At 39.5% G+C, this 21,476-nt stretch overlaps 2 protein-coding genes across 5 annotated transcripts in view; both read right to left on the reverse strand.

Annotated features, from left to right (window-relative positions):
- The window catches only part of LOC131239795 (G-type lectin S-receptor-like serine/threonine-protein kinase B120), a 67,019-nt gene extending 46,860 nt beyond the window's left edge, over nucleotides 1-20,159 (reverse strand). For 2 of the 4 annotated variants that reach the window (XM_058237666.1, XM_058237665.1), the window contains exons 1-2: nucleotides 19,689-20,159; nucleotides 18,112-18,831 (exon numbers count right to left, since the gene is read on the reverse strand). In XM_058237666.1, coding sequence (XP_058093649.1) covers nucleotides 18,112-18,831; nucleotides 19,689-20,067 — 1,099 coding nt within the window. In that variant the 5' untranslated portion in view covers nucleotides 20,068-20,159. Of the gene's footprint in view, nucleotides 1-15,303; nucleotides 15,836-15,905; nucleotides 16,057-16,260; nucleotides 16,499-16,602; nucleotides 16,814-17,368; nucleotides 17,560-17,637; nucleotides 17,758-18,111; nucleotides 18,832-19,688 lie in introns of those variants that run through there. The other 2 variants (XM_058237667.1, XM_058237664.1) reach the window with 2 other exon arrangements.
- On the reverse strand, nucleotides 20,105-21,117 carry LOC131238851 (G-type lectin S-receptor-like serine/threonine-protein kinase B120). Its single transcript, XM_058236446.1, has 2 exons — nucleotides 20,156-21,117; nucleotides 20,105-20,114 (listed from the first exon to the last, which is right to left on the reverse strand). The coding sequence occupies exons 1-2, from the start codon at nucleotides 21,085-21,087 to the stop codon at nucleotides 20,105-20,107; spliced, it is 942 nt and encodes a 313-aa protein (XP_058092429.1). The 5' UTR covers nucleotides 21,088-21,117.
- Nucleotides 21,118-21,476: the final 359 nt, after the last annotated feature.

The raw sequence follows: 21,476 nt of genomic DNA on the forward strand, positions 1-21,476 counted from the left end.
CGCACACACACGCACACAGTGGGCTCCACCGTCCAGGCGGACGGTGGAGATAAAACACTTACATCACTGTGGGCTCCATGTGGGGCCCACCATAATGTTTATATTCCATCCGGACCGTTGATAAGGTCCAGCAGACCTAGATGAAGGGGGACAAAATTTTTCACCCTGATCCAAAACTTCTGTGGACCCAAAAAGGGTTTCAAAGGTAAATGTTCAACTCTACTGTTTCACACGGTGTGGGCCACCTGAGTCTTGGAGCAGGCTGATTTTTGAGATGGGCCCACTTCAGAGAGTGGGCCACCTGATGAACGGATTAGATGACATATAAACATCAACGTGGGGCCCACGGCTGCAGCCGTGGGTGGCTGTACGGCGGCCAGGGCTGTGTTCATTTATTTTTATTTTTTTTTTCGTTTTTCCATGGATTTTGCAGGTGGGGTCCACCTCTTGCAGATCTGCTCCGTCCAATGGCTCCCCATGCCTCGCGACAGTCAAAACAAGCCCAATATTGGGCCTGTTTCAGCGTATAAAAGGGTTAGGAAAGGTTTCAATGGTGCAAACCTCCATTTGCCACGGTATGGCCCGCCTGAAGGTCTGATGGATCCCATCTTTTAGGTCAACGCCTAAAAAGGGCTTAGGGAAGGAATGGATGGTGTGGATTTAATACATACATCAAGGTGGGGCCTACATGAGTGGACCACTCCAAGGTTTAAAAAAAAAGGATATTTGTGTTCCCTTCCAGCAACGTCCAGCGTCCAGGGACGCTGGACTTTTCAAGTACTTAGGAGGTGGGCCCTGCTTAGGTGGGCCACCAGGGAATGGATGGCAGGGTACTTACACATAGAAAGTGGGCCCCACTTTTAAATGATTTGGATAAAATGCCTACCTCATGGTGGGGTCCATTCAAGTGGGCCACATAATCTCATTATTACAAAAATAAAATAAATAAATAAATAAGATAAAAGGGAGAGAGATGGAGAGTGAGACCGTGTGATGGAGGGACCCCGGCACTATGGGCCCTCCCTTGCACTAAATCATACATCAAGTGGGTCCCATTACACGTGGGCCCAATAAATTAAAATTCAACGGTAGAGATCCCTTCTCCACTAAATCGGACGGTCTAGATGACCCTAAATATGCAAGAAGGTAAACATCATGATGGGGTCCATGGGGAATGGCCCCATCATGGAATGATCATGATGATCCAAGTGGGCCTTTGGCCACATCATAGGGTCCAAAGTGAGATCCGAACCATTGATCGGTTGGCCTCACTTGGCCCATCTTAAAAACATCAAAAACTATCCTATCCAAACACCCACCGCTTGATCTTCTTGCTCCCTTGGCTTCCTTAGCTCCTTGAGCTCCTCTTTGATGGAGGAAGATGAGAAATGGATGGTTGAGATGAGAGATGAAGGGGTGGGAAAGGTGGACCTCACAAATGAAGTTTTCTCACCATGGGGGACTCATACGTATGGTGCTCTCTCTTGGATTGGATTTTTGAAAAAATGAATAAGAGAGATAGTTGTAAAGGGAGAGAGAGAGAGAGAGAGAGAAAGAGATGGGTGATGGAGTGATGGGGGATGGTTTGGGTTGAAAATTGTAAAAAGAGGTATGGTTAATGTTGAAAATGGGAAAAAGAGGAGTGGTGAGGTGGAAAGAGGGTAGACTTTTGTAAAAGGTGAAGATGGGTTGTTGTACTTAAGGTATGGGATGCTTTAATGGTTGATTGATGGGACTAATTGTAGAGATTCCCTCGAAATCCGCAACACGCGGTGTTTCTTCTAATAAACGCCGATCGGCATCTTCTTGCCGGTATCGGTTCGGTGCGCAAGTCACGGCGTTAGAACCATGGCGACGACGCTGTCGCTATGAACTACTTAAGGAAAGATTAGCACAAAAATTCCAAGGTCGTTACACTTGCCCCTACTCAAGTAAATTAAGTATGCTGAAAAGGTTACGGGCAAATTGCTTCTAGGATACGACGAGTTTGCTGTGAGTCTGCGTTCAGCAAACACGAAGGCCCACCAATGGAACTCTGTTACACAGTATCTGGCAGAAAATAAAATGAAAAAATCCCAGAAAAGAGAGAAGAATAATAATTGTGATTTAGACCATTGCACTGGTCTGTTCTTCAGCTAATGGTTCAGATGAACCGTTTTAGACTACACTGTTGGTCTAATCTTTAAGCAATGGTTCAGATGAACCTTGCTGTCTTGCTATAACTCTGATCTATAGGAGTGGAGTGGCTATGGTTCGTATGGGTTATGCTAAAGTGAGTTGTGATGGTTTGGAAACCCATCCAGACCCTGTTTGTATAGGCATTAGTGTCTCGGGGTTATGGTCCAAGGAAATAAATCCCAATTAACCATTTTCTTGTTGTTGGAGAAACTAGCCATTTTTTGTAGTTTCTAACTGTTGTGCATGTAGTGTAATGTCTACTGCATGCAGCTGTTTCTAACTGTTGTGAGACACTGGCTAGATGTTTCTAGCTATTTAGCTAGTCACATGCAACAGTTTCTACATGGTCAGCAATCAAGTGCATGAGTAGTTACACCTCTATGTAACAGCTCTTTTTCTAGCCTCTATATATACTGAGAGACCTCACTCAGTTCTCTAGTCTTTCTTCCAGCCAGCCATCCGCCTTAGCCTCTTAGTCAGACCGCTCTCTGCAACATGATGCGAACGTGCGAAGTGCAAAGTGCGCCACTAGCGCCTCTACAGCCACACTACCTCACATGCCCACGCCCTCGCACTGAGCCCATGCCCATAACCGAGATCGAGACCAAGACCGACCCCAAGCCCGTGCCCGAGCCCAAGCCCGAGCACGAGCGCGTGCGAGTGTTCCAGTAACATGCAAGCTCCATACTCCTTGGACCATATGGGTAAATATTATAATACTCCACTCTCCACATATATACTTAAAATCTTTCTCCTCCTTTTTCAATGTGAGATTATTACAAAAACACAAGAAAAAGGTGTTTTTGTAAACCTTTTTGTATATATTATATAATAATTTTTTATTACAAAATATATTAAAATCAATATATATTAACAATCCCCCACTTGATTTTAAAATATATTTTTCAAAAAAATATTTCTGCCAAAATAAACAGCTTATATGCATAAAGAAAGATATCTTTCGAATTGAATCTTCCCTTAGTATAAGTATCTTAGAGCTCTATCGAAATGACTGGTAGCCGTAGCGTTGAACCAGTTATTCTTAGATAATAGAGCCGGAGAAACCACACACATATTCACTATGTGTTTATTAGAGTTCCCACAATCTTGCTTGGCACAATTAATAGTCATGTGCTCATCCTATTTAATGAACGATCTCGAGAGAAAAATCCAACTTTCATGAGAGACGACACCGTCTCTATGTTCACATAGGTGAAATCCTTACAGTGTCTTCGTTACTATAAGACACTTGTCTTTTAGATTGGATTTCATTAAGATTTTTACAACTCAACCCTCTTTTGTAACCCTTAACACTTATCTATTATGGATGAGGTCTTAAATAATTTAGTACTGAAATTTTTTCACATATCAGTAACTTGTTTTTACCCATTAAACCCAAAATTAGAGATTTTCCAATTTTAGGTTGGGTTACCATTATTGGTGGAACTTTGGTGGAAGAGTTTCAACCCCATCCCTCTAGATGTTACCTTTACTACCTCTCTCGGTAGAGATTTGATAAAATGGTTCATTAGATTATTGCGTGATTTCACATAGGAAATAACAATGATTCCATCTCAAATCAATTGTCTGACATAATCATGTCAAAGACTTATATGTCTAAACTTACCATTATATGTGCCGCTATAGGCTCTAGCAATGTGGCTTCACTATCATAATGTAGTGACATAGCTAATATAGGCTTTACACAAAAAAGAATTTCTAATAAAAGATTCCTAAACCACTCAGCCTCTTTACCTGTTACAGCTAGGGCTATGAATTCAGACTTCATAGTCGAGTGCATTATACATATTTATTTCTTGGATCCTCAAGATACAGCTGCACTTCCTAGGGTGAATACCCACCCTGTAGTAGACTTGTTGTCCCTTGCACTCGATATCCAGCTCACATCGGTATATCCTTCTAATATGGTAAGAAACTCTGAATAAAATAGTCATAAGTCTTTTGTTGCTTTCAAGTAGCCAACGACTCTACTGATTGCATTCCAGTGTTCAGTACTAGGGTTACTAATAAACATACTAAGTTTACTCACAACATATGCGATATTAGGTCTAGTGCATTGCATAACATACATAATACTCTATATAGCATTCGCATATTCCAATTGTGCAACTGTTCTTCCGTTATTCTCTTTTAGCTTGATACTTGAATCAAATGAGGTTTTTGTTTCTTTTATATTTAGATGGTTAAACTTGTTTAGTATTTTCTCAATATAATGAGATTGACACAAATCATAACCCCCACAATATTTTTTAACTTTGATACCTAGGATGGTATTTACTTGTCTAAGATCCTTCATTTTGAATTCGGAAGATGAAAACCTCTTTATTTTAGTTACACCTTCCATTTTATTACTAATTATTAACATGTCATCAACATACAGACAAATAATAATCATATAGTTACCATCTATTTTAGAATATATGCATTTGTCAGCTATATTATGCATGAAACCATGAGATAGTATTTTGGAATCAAACGTCTCATGCCATTGTTTTGATACTTGTTTTAATCCATATAAAGATTTGATTAATCTACATACTTTATTTTCATTTTCTGGTAGAACAAATCCTTTAGGTTATTCCATGTATAGCTCCTCATTTAGGTAATTATTCAGAAATGCGGTCTTTACATCCATTTGGTGGATGTGAAAATGATGTGTGGAAGCTAGTGCAAATAATATCCTAATGGATATTATCCTAGCTATATGAGAATATGTGTCAAAATAATTTATCCATTCTTTTCGTCTAAAACCCTTAGCTACTAATCGAGCTTTAAAAGTTTGGATAGTCCCATCAATATGATATTTCTTCCTAAATACTCACTTGTAACCTATAAGTCTAGAACCTGGAGGTCAGTTTACTAGTTTCCATGTTTGATTTGACATTATAGAATCCATTTCATCATTTATAACTTCTTTTCAAAAAGCTGAGTTTTTAGAGGATATAACCTCTTTATATGTTTTAGGATCATCTTCTATAGTCATTAGTATAAGTATTTTTCTTCTCTATCTCCTTCTATAAGATAGAAAAAGATGCGGTGAGAGTCTATATAGTCATTATCTAGACTCTTTTCTATTTTTGTTCTTTGACTCCTATGAGGTTCAATGGGAGCTTTCACTATTTGTAGAGTTGTACTTTCTGGTTCTCTATCACGAGTTTGGACTTCATTATCCTTTGACTCCAAGGATAGTGAGTTCTCAAAGAACTCAACGTCTCTTGATTCTATTATGGTATTAGACTCTAGATCTAGAAGTCTATAAGCTTTACTATTCTGTGCATACCCTACGAAGGCGCACTAAATAGCTCTGGGTCCTAACTTAATTCCTTTTGGATCAGGAGTTCTGCAATATGCGAGACACCTCCACACTTTAAGATATCCTAGGTTAGGTTTTCTACTTTTTCATGTTTCATATGGAGATGTTTTATATTTTTTAGACGGAATTCTGTTTAATATATGACACGCTGCAAGCAGTGCCTCACCCTATAGACCGAGTGGCAACTTTGCTCGTATTAGCATTGAGTTGACCATCTCTATTAATGTTCTATTCTTCCTTTCTGCTATTTCTTTTTGTTGAGGTGTGTATTGCGTAGTACACTGATGTATTAGTCTATCTTTTTCAAAGAAGTTATCGAATTCATTAAAGAAGTATTCTCCTCCTCTATCGCTACGAAGAATTTTTATCTTCTTGTTTAGTTGATTTTTTACTTCTGCTTTATATACTTTAAACATGTTCAATACTTCATCTTTGCTTTTTAACAGGTACACATACACATATCTAAAGCAATTATCAATAAAGGTTATAAAGTACATTTTACCTCCACGAGTAAGCATGTCGTTTAACTCACAGATATCATTGTGCACAAGATCCAATACTTGAGATGATATCTTGACACTTGGAAAAAGTTTCTTCGTCATTATGGATCGTATGCACACTTCACATTTATCAGTACTATTTTTTGTGTATGAGATTAAATCATTCTTAATAATGAACTTCAAGGTGCTATACCCTATATGGGCTAGTCTATCATGCCATAGTCCAATGGACTCAATCTTATACGCAGAAGTGTTACTTTCATTCAGAGAAAACTTGACCATACCGTTACAAGCATATCCATTTTCGACAAAATTCTCGTTCTTTGATAGAATCAGTTTTCTTGACTCATACACCACCCTTATTCCTGGTTTACCCAGAAGATCCCTAAAAACGAAGTTTCGTCTCATGTTTGGGACGTGCAAGACATTTGTCCGAATCACTTTCTTCCCAGAGGTGAATATCAGTTCGACAGTTCCTTTACCGACAACCTTTGATCAGACTTCATTACCCATTTGGACTTCTTGACCATCGGTCAATTCCTCATATGTTTTGAAGGTTGATCTATCATAACACACATGTATGGTAGCAGCAGTATCGTACCACCAACCGGGAACCTTTCCTTGGATAGTATTCACCTCAATAATCATAACCACAATATCGCCCTCTTCTACTGCACTTGCTTCTTTTTTAAATTTGCGATATCGGTAGACTCGAGCATAGTGCCCGTTTTTCCCACAGACATGGCATGGGTCTTTAAATTTTTCTTTCTTCTTTTGGGTGTTTTTCTTGAATTTCCCTTTATTGAGTTTCAGGGAATCGTCCTTATAAGGATTCTTGTTATTAGTATTTTTTACTACGTGTAATTTGGACGAGGAATTCCCATTGCCATTTTTTTATCACGATTGTGGGATTCTTCCTCAATTCTGAGATGTTTCTGGATTTGTTCCAGTGTGTAGTCCTTAGTCTTATACAGCAACTTCTTTCTATAGTTTTTTCATATCGGTCGCAATTTAACGATAATAGCCCCGACTTGGAATGATTCAAGAAGATCAATCTTAAAGGCTTTGATTTTGTTTACTATTAGCCGCAGTTCTTGGATTTGGGCTAGCAGCGGTTTGTTATCTACCATGTTATAGTCGAAGTACCTAGTAATCAGAAACTTGTTGGTACCTGCTTCTTCGGCCTTGTATTCGTACTCTAGAGTGGTCCAGATTTCTTTTGCTAATGACATTTGTGTGTACAAATCGTACAGACGGTCAGAGAGTGCATTCAGAATGTGTCCACGACACAGATGTTTGTCTTTAGCTCGTTTGGTGCAGGCAGTGATCTGTTTAGGTGTATCTGGTTCAGTTGCTTCAGGCAACGGCTGCAAATTTGGATCTAAGATGTAGAAGATCTTCAACACTGTTAGAAGAAACTCGAGTTTGTCTTGCCATCTAGTAAAATTGGTTCCATCGAATCGATCAAGACGAATCAAGTCCTGATTCATCAACTTGATAGATGATACACTATCGGCTTCCATCAGAAATAACGCTTTAAGATTGTTGACCAAAATACAAATAATAATTTTCTGTAAAATTATGTAAACCGAAGAACCAAAATATTCTCGAAATAAGGACAGGCAAAAGCACGTCTGGGACGCTGTCCGTAAAGCGTCATTTGCCCCTACTCAAGTAAATTGATTATGATGAAAATATTACAGGAAAATTGCTTCTAGGATACGACGAGCCTGATGTGGGTTTGCATTAAGCAAACACGAAGGCCCACCAATGGAATTCTGTTACATAGTATCTGGCAGAAAATAAAAGGAAAAAAATCTCATAAAAGAGAGAAGAAGAAGAATTGTGATTTAGACCACTACACTGGTATGTTCTTCAGCTAATGGTTCAGATGAACTGTTCTAGACCACACTGCGGTTTGATCTTCAGGCAATGGTTCAGATGAACCTTGCTGTCTTACTGGAACTCTGGTCTATTGGAGTGGAGTGGCTATGGTTCGCAACAAACACGAAGGCCCACCAATGGAATTCTGTTACACAGTATCTGGCAGAAAATAAAAGGAAAAAAATCTCATAAAAGAGAGAAGAAGAAGAATTGTGATTTTGACCACTACACTGGTATGTTCTTCAGCTAATGGTTCAGATGAACCGTTCTAGACTACACTGCGGTTTGATCTTCAGGCAATGGTTCAGATGAACCTTGCTGTCTTGCTGGAACTTTGGTCTATTGGAGTGGAGTAGCTATGGTTCGTATGGGTTTTGCTGGAGTGAGTTGTGATGGTTTGGAAACCCATCCAGGCCTTGTTTATATAGGCATTGGTGGTTGGGGGTTATGGTCCAAGGAAATAAATCCCAATTAACCATTTTCTAGTTGTTAGAGAAACAAGCCATTTTTTGCAGTTGTTAGCTGTTGTGCATGTAGTGTAATGGCTACTGCATACAGTTGTTTGTGACCGTTGTGAGACACTGGCTAGCCGTTTCTAGCTGTTGGGCTAACCACATACAATAGTTTCTACATGGTCAGCAATCAAGTGCATGAGCAGTTACAACTCTCTGCAACAGCTCTTTTTCCAGCCTCTATATATACTAAAAGACCTCACTCAGTCCTCTAGTCTTTCTTCCAGCTAGCCATCCGCCTTAGCCTCTTAGTCGCACCGCCCTCTGCGAGACGATGTGGACGTGGGAAGTGCAAAGTGTGCCACTAGCGCCTCTACGGCCACACTATCTCACATGTCCATGCCCTCGCACCGAGCCCGTAATTGAGCCCAAGCCCGTGCCCGAGCCCGAGCGTGCACAAGTGTTCCAGTGAACATGCAAGCTCCATACTCTGACTATGTGGGTAAATATTATAATACTCCACTCTCCACATATATACTTAAAATCTTTCCCATCCTTTTCCAATATGGGACTATTCCCAAAACACAAGAAAAAGGTGTTTTTGCATACCTTTTTGTATATATCATATAATAATTTTTTATTACAAAATATATTAAAATCAATATATATTAACAAATAAGGTTTTAATGGTGCGCATCCTGACCCTGTTGTGGCACTTGAGCTTCAGATTTGCCTCATTTTTTGGGCTCATGTCGTAAAATTAGTTGGCAAAATGGATGGATGGCATGACAAAACACTTACATCACAATGGCATGACAAAATCATTGGGCCACCTTGAAATTTGTGACAAATCCGCCCCTGCCAGATCTGCCGCATCATTTTCAGTGTGAGCCCAAAATTGAAGCAAATCCAAAACTCACGTGGGTCCCATATTGTTAACCACTGGGTATTGAATGCCCACCGCGAAATTCTCTCCCTTAAAAAATTCAAGGAGCCATCATGATGTTTGTGATATATCTACTCCATTTACCACTTTCTCTATATTATTTTAGGGCTTGGCCTCCCCAAAAATAAGGCAGATCTATAACTCAAGTGGGCCACACAGCACCAAAAGTGGGTATTGAATGCCTGTAATTGAATCTCTCCTTTTAAAAACTTGTGGGCCTACTGTGATGTTTGTGAAAAAAGTCGCTCTATCCATAAGCACGGCCAAATCAGTGTAAGGTGTGGCTAAAAAAAAAAAGAAAAAAGAAAAAAAGGAAATCCACAACTCAAGTGGGCCACAGGGTATGAAATAGTGGGTATTGGATGCCCACTGTTAAAAATTCATCAGGTCCACCAGTTTTGCCGTGTCCTTTGAGGGTATGGGCCCAAAGGATAAGGCAGACCCAAAACTCAAGTGGGCCACATGCACCAAACAGTGGGTATTGAACGCCCACAATAAAATCCCTCTCCCTGGAATAATTGGTACAGTTTACTGTGATGTTTGTGATAAATCCATCCGGTCCACCATTTTTTTCCAGATCATTTTGAGGACGTGGCCAAGAAAATGAGGCAGATCAGTGGGCCACATGACAGGAAAGAGTGGGTATTAAAAGCTCACCATTGAATCAACCCCTTAAAAACTTGTAGGGTCAACCGTGATGTTTGTGAGTGGGCTAAAAAATGAGGCAGTTCGGAACCATAAGTGGGCCACACGGCACAAAACAGTGGGTATTAATGCCCATAGTTTCCTGTGGCGTGATAACTGAGCTTTGGATATTCTCCAATTTGAGCTCATGCCCTAAAATGAGCTGACTGTTAATAAAACACATACATCATGGTGGACCAACGGAGTCTGTGGCAGTAGTGTCACCTCAGTAATCCAAGTCCTTCGTTTTTTTTTTTTTTCCTTTTTCTTCCTTCCAAATGTTCTAGGAACATCCATTGAAAAATTTGTGATGCCCTTGGTTAAGTTTGTAATAAATTTAACCAGTCCACCAATTTATTTATATCATTTTAGGCGGTGTGTCTAAAAAATAGTCAGATCTAAAACTGGGCGGCCCATAACCCAACTATGAAACAGTCGTGGACCTACAATTATGTTTTTGATAAAACCATAAGGCCTATCCGTTTTTCCAGTTCATATTAGGAGGTAGGCCAGTTGGACAGCTGGACACTCAAGTGGGTTACACAGAAGGAAAGAGTTAGACACTCACAACGAGAGTCTCTGTTTCCCTCCCAGTCAGCTCCTGGAAGGTAACTTGAAAATTTTGTGGAGTCCACCATGATATTTATGATAAATCCACCTCGTTCACCAATTTCTTCAAATCATTTAGGGTGTGGGCCTAAAATGAGTCATATCCAAAACTGAAGTGGACAACACAACAAGAAAAAGTGGGTATTGAACGTGGCTGTTGAAAGAATAGTGAGGCCCACCATTATGTTTTTTGAGAAATCCTCGAATCCATCCATTTTGCGAAATCCACCAATTCATCCATTTTGCAGGGGTGGACACAAAAATGAGGCAGATCTAGAACTCCAAGTGGGCCACATGGTAGAAAACAGTAGAAATTGGATGTCCACCTTTCAAACACTCGGGCCCTTCCATTTTGTTTCTGACAAATCCACCCGGTCCCAACAGTTGGGTTGGGCCCAAAAATCGGGCAGATTCAAAATTTGGTACTGAACGACCATCTATGGCCCACAAAATTTTGGATCTGACTATTATCTCTGTATCTTCTGTTCATCCCAATGGGAACGACCTTATGTATCCCACTGTTTTGCCACGTGGCCCACTTGAATTTTGGATTAGCTCATTTTTGGGCTTAAGGTCTCAAATGAGATGGCAAAAAAGATGGACAGGATGGACTTTTCAAAAACATAGTCCTTTATCACGGGTGACACCAAGGGGAAGCGTGAGTAAGTGAGATTAGGTTATTGGAGGTCATTATCGTCAATACCAAAATATAAAGGTCAAACCGTATACAAGATTAGCTGCAGACCGTTTATTGACCAACAGTGAAAAAGCCCCCCTCCCCACAAATAATGGCATATAATCAACTTGTGCAAAAATTAAAAAAAAAGAGTGTGACTAGATTTTGCGAGGGGAGCATGATGTTGAGCTACATGCACTACTGATGCAGGGATGAACGATAACTATTCCGAACCCACATAGCTTTTCTGGACTCCTCACAGAGACTTTTCGAATCCATGAGGAAAAAACAAGAAAAATAGAAAATAAATTTTATAAAATTCGTAATTTGATTGATTGATGAATGAAATAAACGAGTCTACAATCCTTTAAATAGGGATACTAAGCCATGGAAGAAATTTCAGAATCAAACTATAACTAAAACTCTTAGAAATCGCGACTTACCATAAATAGTAAACTCATTATTTATAGACGGTCATGATGTCTACTAGTGCACAAGGTTTTTGGTAAAAAATAGTAAGTGTCCTATTTGGCTTCATTACGCTGTTCTCCTAATTATTCTAAGCACTTTTCATGTTGGACACAACTTCTAAAGCCCAATGGATGAAGAGTTATAATGAAACTAAAACTTACTATTTATAATAAAAATGAAATTAAAACAGGGAAATGACCACCGATCTAATGGTATTTCACGAATCTAGCTTGTGCAGCTAAAGTAGCTCGTCCTACCCCAAAATCATATATTTTACGTTCGATAACTCATTTCGGTTTGTGAGATACGTCTGTTTTAAGTTCTGACGGTCCGAATCATTTCCATCCCCGATCGGGCCTTTTTTGGTCCATCTTGGCAATGAAATTATCCACAACCCGCTCTACATCAACTACATGTTTTTAGAAGGTGCACATGATCAGTACTATGTTGCCTAATGTGCTGAGAATTCCAGATTCACCTCTTTTATATTTCTTTCTCATGTTGAGAGAGGAAGGGACAGAGCTATGGAGGGAGATTATTGCAAACTACATGAAGGGAGAGAGGGGAGAGGGATTACATGTTATATTCATAGAGCGGTTAGTAAGTGTGGAAGAGTGAGCCTTTAAGATCTGACAATCTACACGATGTGGAACCTCTATAAAGCTTAAAATGAACGGTCCAGATCTAGCGGTCCGCCTAACTACTACTAAACCGGCTGGATCACTGTAATCTTCTCACAGGTGTTAAAGTACTAAATGACCACCTAATTAGTACTCAATAACCCAAGCTTTACAATATCTGTCGTAGTCTGCATGACCACACTGGATGGAGTTAACTCTCGATCTGGAGTACTCGGCCAACATACGCACTTATCCAACTTATTAAGTTATTCTGAAAACTCGATTTTTCACAAACTTCGACTAAAATCAATTTAAAGCAATATATATAGATATATATATATATATATATATATATATATATATATATATATATATATATATATGCATTTAAGAAAAAATATTGTTTGCAAAAGTCTAATAAAAACAACTTGATAATACTGACGGATAGATCTTTAAGTACATATTTATAGTTCTAGAAACTTGTTGTAGATGTCATGAGATCTTCCCCACGCAGATGTATAATTTGGAATAAATTAAACCGCTTTCCTAGCGTAACTGAGTCTGGCCAATCAAGGACCTTTTCTCATAGTACACTAAAGTAGTGACACTCAATCTCATCCTCTTACATATAAGAGAGTAGCTAAGGACACAAAAAGTCTTCTACGGGACTGGCTACTCGCACGTTGCAATGATTATATCGAATCAAAGCAATCTATAGGTAAAAGGTCTCAGCACGTGGCTACAATATATGTTGTAAAGTAGACAATACTATGTGTATGTCGGGTCTACAATACGTAGATCATTCTACATGAGGTACGACTTATCTCATAACCTCACAACCTGGCTATCAATTCAAGCCATAACATTGATCGCGTGAAAATGAATGGTATGATTACGTTATTCGAATTTATCAGTCTTATCTTCAATCTTTTAAGATTGTAAGCGGATACAACTCACTCATATCCTTATCCTTTATTTTTCACAAAAAAGAGAAGTTCATACCTCAGTGTATGAACATCGCTTAAAGTGTACCTCTCGTGTACATTCAAGGTTGGTCAACTTGTGCGAGTGGGTGACCGACCTACCGACAAAAATAGAAATCCTATATGATCTCAAGGGTAAATGCTGATGATTTACTTACCTAGTTTATATTAGTGTTTAATACTGAATAAATGAAATGTGTCATTTATTAATGAAAGATCAAAGGTACTAAAAACAAATATATCGCTCAAGTTTTCCTCAATCTCATATGCCTGATATGAACCTGAAATAAATCTCTGACTATATGTTTCGTTATGGGAGCAGATATCATCTCCTTAATAGGAATGTAGCTGAGGGCAATCTTCTTATCTCTCACTTGATCGTGGACGTAATGATACTTGATCTTAATGTGCTTGAACTTCTAGTGGTACTTAGGGTCTTTCGCCAAGTCAATGGCAGAAGTATTGTCTATCTTCAGGGATATAGGCTGACGAATACTCGGTACAACACCCAGACCTAGTAAAAATTTGTGAACTCATACACACTCCTAAATTGCAGCACAACATACAATGCACTCAGCCTCCATATATGAAAGAGCTGTGAATGTATATTTTTTACTCGACCATGAGATAGCTCATTCTCCGAGTAAGAATACATATTCTGAAGTAGACTTTCCCTCGTCGGCGTCATTACCCTAAGCAGCATTAAAATATCCTTTGAGATCGAAGGTTGTGCCTTTATAACACAATATTAGGTATTGCCAATAAGATAGCGAAATATACGTTTGACGGCTTGCTAATGAGACTGTCTCAGGTTACTCTGAGAACGGCTAACTATGCCAACTATATATCTAATATCCGGTCTGGTGCAAAGCATAACATACATCAAGCTCCCTACTGTGCTTGCATAAGGTATTGAGGACAATCAATTTCTCGGCTTCAGTCTGAGGACACGATTTTCTGTCTAACTTGGTAGCTTTATCCATAGAGGTTTCAACAGCTTTTGAATTTTTCATTTTGAACTACTCTAAGATCTTTTGTATATAGGTGGTTTGAGACAAGCCTAAAAATTTCTTAGGGAGATCCCTGATGATTTTTACCCCAAGAATAAAGTTGGCTTCACTGAGGTCTTTCATCTCAAAGTTTGAGAATAGTCAATCTTTAGTCAACATCAGCAACTGCATGTCATTACCAGCTAGTATGATATCGTCTACATATAGAGATAGTATAAGAAAGATCTTCCAGACAGTTTCATGTATAAATAATAATCTTCTTTACTCATCGTGAATCCAGAAGTAGTGATGGCTATGTGGAACCTCATATACCATTATTAGTAAGTGAGGAAGAGTGAGCCATCAAGATCTGATGGTTTACACGATATGAAACCTATACAAAGTTTAAGATGAACGGTCCAGATGTAGCGGTCCGCCTAACCACTACTGGACCGGATGGGTCTAATCACCCCTTTGATTGTACGGTATAGATCGCCCCAGATCACGATTTATGACTTAGATCATCTCAAGGACAAGCTAAATGGACAAATTAATATGTACTACTGTTCCTCTTTTAACTCTCATTATTCTTTAATGATTTTTCACTAGAGAACCTCATCCCTTTTATAGGAAAGGATAAGAGTTTGGATGAGACCAGATTATCCGGTCTTATCCTTATCTCCCATCCTCATTCAAATTTATATTTGAAAATCATCTTCTAACGGAAGAGGCCGGAAGAGGCTTAAACTCATGGGACCCACTCACTAGTGATTGCTCACCAGTGGGCCCCACAAGCATATGACCAACGCTATTTCTATTTAAGAAGCTGAGAGAGTGGGCGACTACATCAGATTCTGGAAAGAATGTTGTGGACAGCTAAAATTGTCACCAGTCTTCATGCAAAGCGGATAAAACCTGAGCAGCGAGTTGATAAGTACATAGAAATAGGGAATGACCTAAACATACTCTCCTATTTTATCCTTCCAATGTCTCGTTAAATTGTAAATTTCACAACATTCCCATGAATAATTCTGTGGGTAAAATTTTCCAAATCTACTCTTATTATATATAGTATCATTATTAATATAAGAAATGAATTGGCATAAATCAAGGCAAAAGTCATTGACTTGCAGAGAGTACTAATTCATACCATCGCTAGAAAGACTCATAGCTTAGGAAAATAAGCTAAATTTTGCTTCTCATCCTTTATCTACCTTCTACTGTGGAAATTGTCACCTCATTCTTGGAACAATTCAGCGGCCCATTAGAAGAATTTGTAGTGTGGGCACTTCTTACGTAGAAAGCAGGTCGTTTGGGTGTTGGAAGACTTGCAGTTTCACCATCAAGCATCGTGATAATGGAAGCCATGGTCGGTCGGTCTGCTGCATTTTCTTGCACGCACAAAAGCCCTACATTGATGCACTTCACAGCAGTGCATGAATTACAGGTCTCGCTTAGTGATGGATCCACCAAATCCAGTGCTTTTTGTTCCATCCACAATTGCCATGCCTGAAATACTTTTCAGTTAATAAAAGTGATCCTTAGAAGAAATGGAGTGATGATGCATCTTGACACTTACATGTCCACTTAGACTCAAAGAGTGCTCATAGTTATAAAAGCCCGCATTCTTCTTCCCGCTGATGATTTCGAGTAGTACAATTCCAAAGCTGAAAACATCAGATTTCACAGAGAAAATCCCATCTGCAGCGTACTCAGGAGACATATATCCACTACATTGCACAATTAGAAAAAAATAATTAGGCACTTTGATATGGTAGTACTTATTATTATTGCCCAATTTTCCCTTTTTTATTTTTATTTTATTTTTTTTATTTTATTTTTTATTTTTGTGTTGAACTACTAAAAAAACAATTGTGCTATAGCACCATAACAACAAAATTCGAGAAATGAATAGAAAGGATTGTGGTACTCACTACGTTCCAACCACTCTATTAGTATTTTCTTGAGTTTGATTTCCCCCAAAAATCCTAGCCATTCCAAAGTCTGAAATTTTGGGGTTCATCTCCTCATCCAACAGAATATTGCTAGTTTTGAAATCTCTATGAATAATTCTCAACCGAGAATCTTGATGAAGATAAAGAAGCCCCCGAGAGATTCCCAAAATGATGTTGAAGCGCTTCTCCCAGTCTAACAACATGCATCGATTTGGATCTGCCAAGTGCTTTCATTAGAAAAAGGTTTGCCATGAACAGTGTGAATCAAATTAATACATGAATGTGTTATGGATTATTGCATGTATGGATGTAGGATCAAACCAAAGAGAAAGAAGTCCAAGCTTTTGTTCGGCATGTACTCATAGATGAGCAGTTTTTCGTCTCCCTCAATGCAATAACCTAAGAGCCTAACGAGATTCCTATGCTGAAGTTTCGCAATCAATATAACCTCATTCTTAAACTCCACTAGGCCTTGTCCTGAACACTTTGAAAGTCTTTTCACAGCCATTTCTTCTCCCCCTGGAAGCTTACCCTAAAAGCACATACACAAGTACAAAAAATAAGATACAAAACATTCCAAGCAGCATTTTAAGAACACAAAAAATACTGCCACTTCAAATATTGATGTGTAGAGTTCATGAGAAATGGAAGGAGCAATGGCTAATTTTTTTATTTTTATTTTTAAAAAACATAATCATCAAATATTTCATGAATTTTCTTTCCAAGCATGCCCAGATCTCGACAGTTGCCAAAACCTAGCATATATGGGGGACATGTAAACTGTGTCACTTGGTGCCCAGCTTGTAGATGACATGGCCCCAAGAATTTTCTTTCCAAGCATGCACAGATCTTAACCACATATCCTTTTGGTTCATATGGCCCATATAGTGAATTTAGGAGCCTGATGTTTTGCCCAGGTGGTTCATGACTAAGATGTCCTGCGCATGCAGCAGGTTGGTGTATTGGTATTGTCTATCCCTGTACAGGTGCGTGTGGGCTCATCAAACCTCGTTTCATTTGTCATCAAAGAGATGTTGAAACAGAACTTTCCATTTCTAGAAATTTGAGATTTAAGAAGGAAGATTACATGGTACACAGTTCCAAAACCCCCATGTCCAAGTTTATTTGATTCCGAGAAGTTCTCTGTACTTGCAAGTATGCTTTCAAAATCTACAACTGGTACATCCATGCCATTGCTATTCTTAGTTACATCTAGAAACCCACTGGCAATTGGAATACGTGTGCCCAGTCGATGCATCGTCCTGTTCTTCTGCTTTCCTGATCAGAATAATAGAAGTCTTGAAAGAAGTCTATAAAACAATCACCCAACTCAGGACAGATCAGTTTCTCACTTACCTTTTACTTTGTCCTTCGTCTTCCACCAACAATAGATTAATGGTCTCAATGTAAGAATTCCAATGAAAACAGTTATCATGACAATTACCAGCAATGCTGATGAATTTGTACCACCACCATCTAAAGAAGCAAAAACAAGGTAAATTTGAGTAATTGTACGTTAGAAGAGGAACAATCCTGTAACTATATGCTATTCTCTGCTTTCTAATCACTAATAAAACAATGGGGATGAATGGGACCCATGTATTATGGGCACATCCAAAGTAGAATGTGGTTCCCACTCATCTTTATCTTTCTAACCGTGATGAGATGGCCGTTAGTACTTTATATTATTCACTTTTAAGTATTGATAAGATGATTCTTCAATCCAAAGAAATTGGAAATGATTAAGGTTAATGATTTAGTATATCTATAACAAAGCCATTGCAGTAACATTGGTTTACTATTATTCCCCGCACAAATACTAGTACTTACCAAGTGTGCAGCTCATCATTGATCCATTCCACCGGAAGTTGGCATCGCAGAAGCACCTTTTGATTCCAACTTCTGCCTTATCAGGCAAGCACGTTGAGTTTGGCCAAGCCCGACAGTCTTGTACCCAATAACACACTGGTTCTGGTGGATCTCTCCAGCCAATTTCAATTCCCTCTGAACCTTTATCTTGTAGGTCTTGGCCATCCCAATTAAAAATGCTTGCATAAGCACTGCACCCAGTACTTGAAACTCCAATTGTGTGAAATTTCCATGGAAAATCCCCAACAGTATAACTACAACACCTCTGTGGATCAAAACAGGGTGCTCTGCCACCCTCTATGTACCTACGGCACTGGCTAGAAGAGCTGCAATTCAAAGATGGTAAGTGCTTGGAAGTTGAACAATTTAGCAAAAGAAAAGTGTTGTTGTTGGTCACATAAAATGGTAGGCTACTATTCAGATGTATATCACTTCTTTTCGAACTGTTCGCCCAACAGAGATCGATGCCTTCTGGTTGGATCACCAAGTTCTTACTTTCAGGGTTGAGTCTGCTAATTTCATAAGAAAAGCCATCGAGTGCTTGGAAGCGAAGTTGACCGGTGTCGGTGTCGCAGCGAATGCTACTATATGTTGGATCACCACAACCGGGTCGAGTGCTTAAAGGGTAAGGAATGATGTTGGTGCCACAGTTTTCGCATTGTCTCCCAGTCCTATAAAGTTCTGTAAAATGGGGGACCAAAGGCAAGTCAAAGGAGAGTAGGAAAAAATTGAAATATTATAATAAGATACTCAAAAATAAAAATGATTCATAGGTTAAAATATTGAATCCTAAACAAAGAATTGTCTCGAGCTAAGCAGGGTTGAATCTCATCGCAGGAGTAACCATGCCTCTCCACCGTTTGCGTGTTAGCTAGTTAGTGAAACGAGATCATTTTCACTCAGTCTACCACTTGAGCTATGTACCGGAGTGTGATGAGATATGAATTGTACATTCAACCGGATGCATAGTGATTGATCCAAAAGAAACTAATAATTAATGAGGTTGGATCCACTACAAACGTTTGTAGAATAAGCATAACCTACAAACCGATTTGTGATGTTTTCATGATTTCTAAATCTGTTCATCATGTATGCCCCCTCATATTATCCCTGGATTACAAAAATCAGGACAGTCCAAAACTCAGGTGGGGCACACCTTATAAAATCAAGCCCAGAAACTCTAAAAACACGTGGTGTTCCTGACCTGAGTTTCAGAATGGCCTGATTTTCAGGGTGTTCATCATGCTCATCCGCTTTTTTTCTGAATGAAATGAGTGGCATATACAAAACATGATGTGCCTACACAATCTGAAGGGTTTTAATGATGGGCGTACGCATCTCAATCACGCAGCAAAGAGAACAAATGGATTGATTGGATGTCAAGAAAGAATCACAGCCATTTTTGTAGGTTAAGCTTGTCCTAGAAACATTTGGTAGCAGATCCTGCCTCTTCATCTCATTTACGAAAAATGAATGGCTCATGCTTGGGCAGTGGCTATCGATGGGTGGTGGCCGGATTTTAACTCGCCAAAACTTACCACCAAACTCAGAAGATGCAAGCCCTAAGTAAAGGTCCCACCATTCCGATCCTTCTTCTTCGTCATCATTCTCTATAATTCCCCTCATCAGATTGCCTTCATACCAGTAGTAACAAGTACCACTATCACCATTGCTTCTCCCTTTTTTGAAGGCATATGCACTGTAGCAGCCATTAGATACCCCAGACGGTGTGCATCTACCGACCATATTTTCAACATAATCTGGAGGAGTGAGTTTCACCCTTTTCAAAAGTATGAACTCACTCAGATCACGGCATGACGCTGGAGTCGTCCTTCTGCACCCATCTGTCCAGTCTCCAGAGCTCCAATTGCTAGGTGATGAGGGCTCAAACCCTGGCAAGCACTTACATTGTGGCATACCATTTTCGTTGCAGCTACTAAACGTTCCGCAACCACTACCAGAAACTCTACACTGATCCTTTCGTGAATACGTGGAAGTAAGGGACCCTCCTCCTCGTCCAATGTTTATTTCGAAACTTTCAAAAGTACCCTCTGGTTTCATCACCAGAAAGCTATATGAATCAATATCAGTAGGATTGAGGATAGTAAAGTAGACCTCATCTTCACTGCTAATGATGCTGTAGTTGAAAGAAGAAACTGTTATCAAATCGAACAGAGGCGAACTAAATGCAGTCCCGTTCCAGAAGATGCCTCTCCAGTATGGAATGGATCTCCGCCATATGAAGAACTGATTTAGTGATTGAGGATCGATCCCAAATGTAAAGCTACCGGGTGCTGGATCCGTGTCATTTCTCCACGATCTCAGCGTCCACGTTTCTCCTGTTCGCAGGTTGATTCCGACCTTCATCCCTAAGATAAATGTATCGGACGGATGATCGAAGCTCTGCCAAATGACTCTTACAGAATTCACTTCTCTCAGCACAAGATTTCCAGAATCCAACAGCTCCGCAACTGAAGAATTATTCATCACATATAAAGTGTTTGACGACCAGAGTGCTTTCTTCATACCATCCAGAACAACCAGGCCTCCGCCATTTTGGATGGCAAAAACTCCCCCGAAATCTGTAAGCGGCTTCTCTCTGTTCGCGACCCAGACAAATCTGTTCATAAATGAATTTGTGCAACACCATATCCCTACAAAGCGATTTTTGGATTCCGAGGGATTGAAAAATTTGAGTTGGAAATAATTATTGGGTGAATAAAGTATTTGTCCGTTTGTAAGTGGTTGGGTTGGAGTTATAGAGTTTGTTGCAGCTGTAGCGAGCAAGCAAAAACAGGGTAGAAAGGAGAAGAAGAGAATAACACTTGTCATGGTGCAGTATCTTTGCTTCGCTATGGAAGCTGCGAGAAAACTAATGGCCTTTAAAAGCAGCTTCAACGCCTTATCGGATTCAGATTGCGTCGGTACTGTGTGCATGTTGGCCCCACCATGAATGTTCTTTTATCCCCACCGTCCATCCAATTTTCCAGTAATTTTAGGCATGATCCCGAAAAGATGACCGATCTAAATCTCAGGTGGACCGTACCCTAGGAAACAGAGTTATTTTAGGAAGGGATTGGCTACTCCCCTCCCACTAGCCATTGCTCTGTGGGCCCCACCATGATGTATGTGTTTCATCCATGCTGTCCACCCATTCCTACAGATCATTTTATTGTAGGAGCTCATAAATGAGATTGATACAAATCTTGAATGGACCGTACAGTGTTGATTGAACGCCCACCACTAAAAACTGAATGGGGGGCACAAAAGTTTTGGATGAAGATGATATACTTTTTTTCCCTTCATCCAAGTCTGCGTGACCTAAT

This window comes from Magnolia sinica, chromosome 3 (genome assembly GCF_029962835.1).
Source record: "Magnolia sinica isolate HGM2019 chromosome 3, MsV1, whole genome shotgun sequence".
Classification (NCBI taxonomy): Eukaryota; Viridiplantae; Streptophyta; class Magnoliopsida; order Magnoliales; family Magnoliaceae; genus Magnolia; species Magnolia sinica.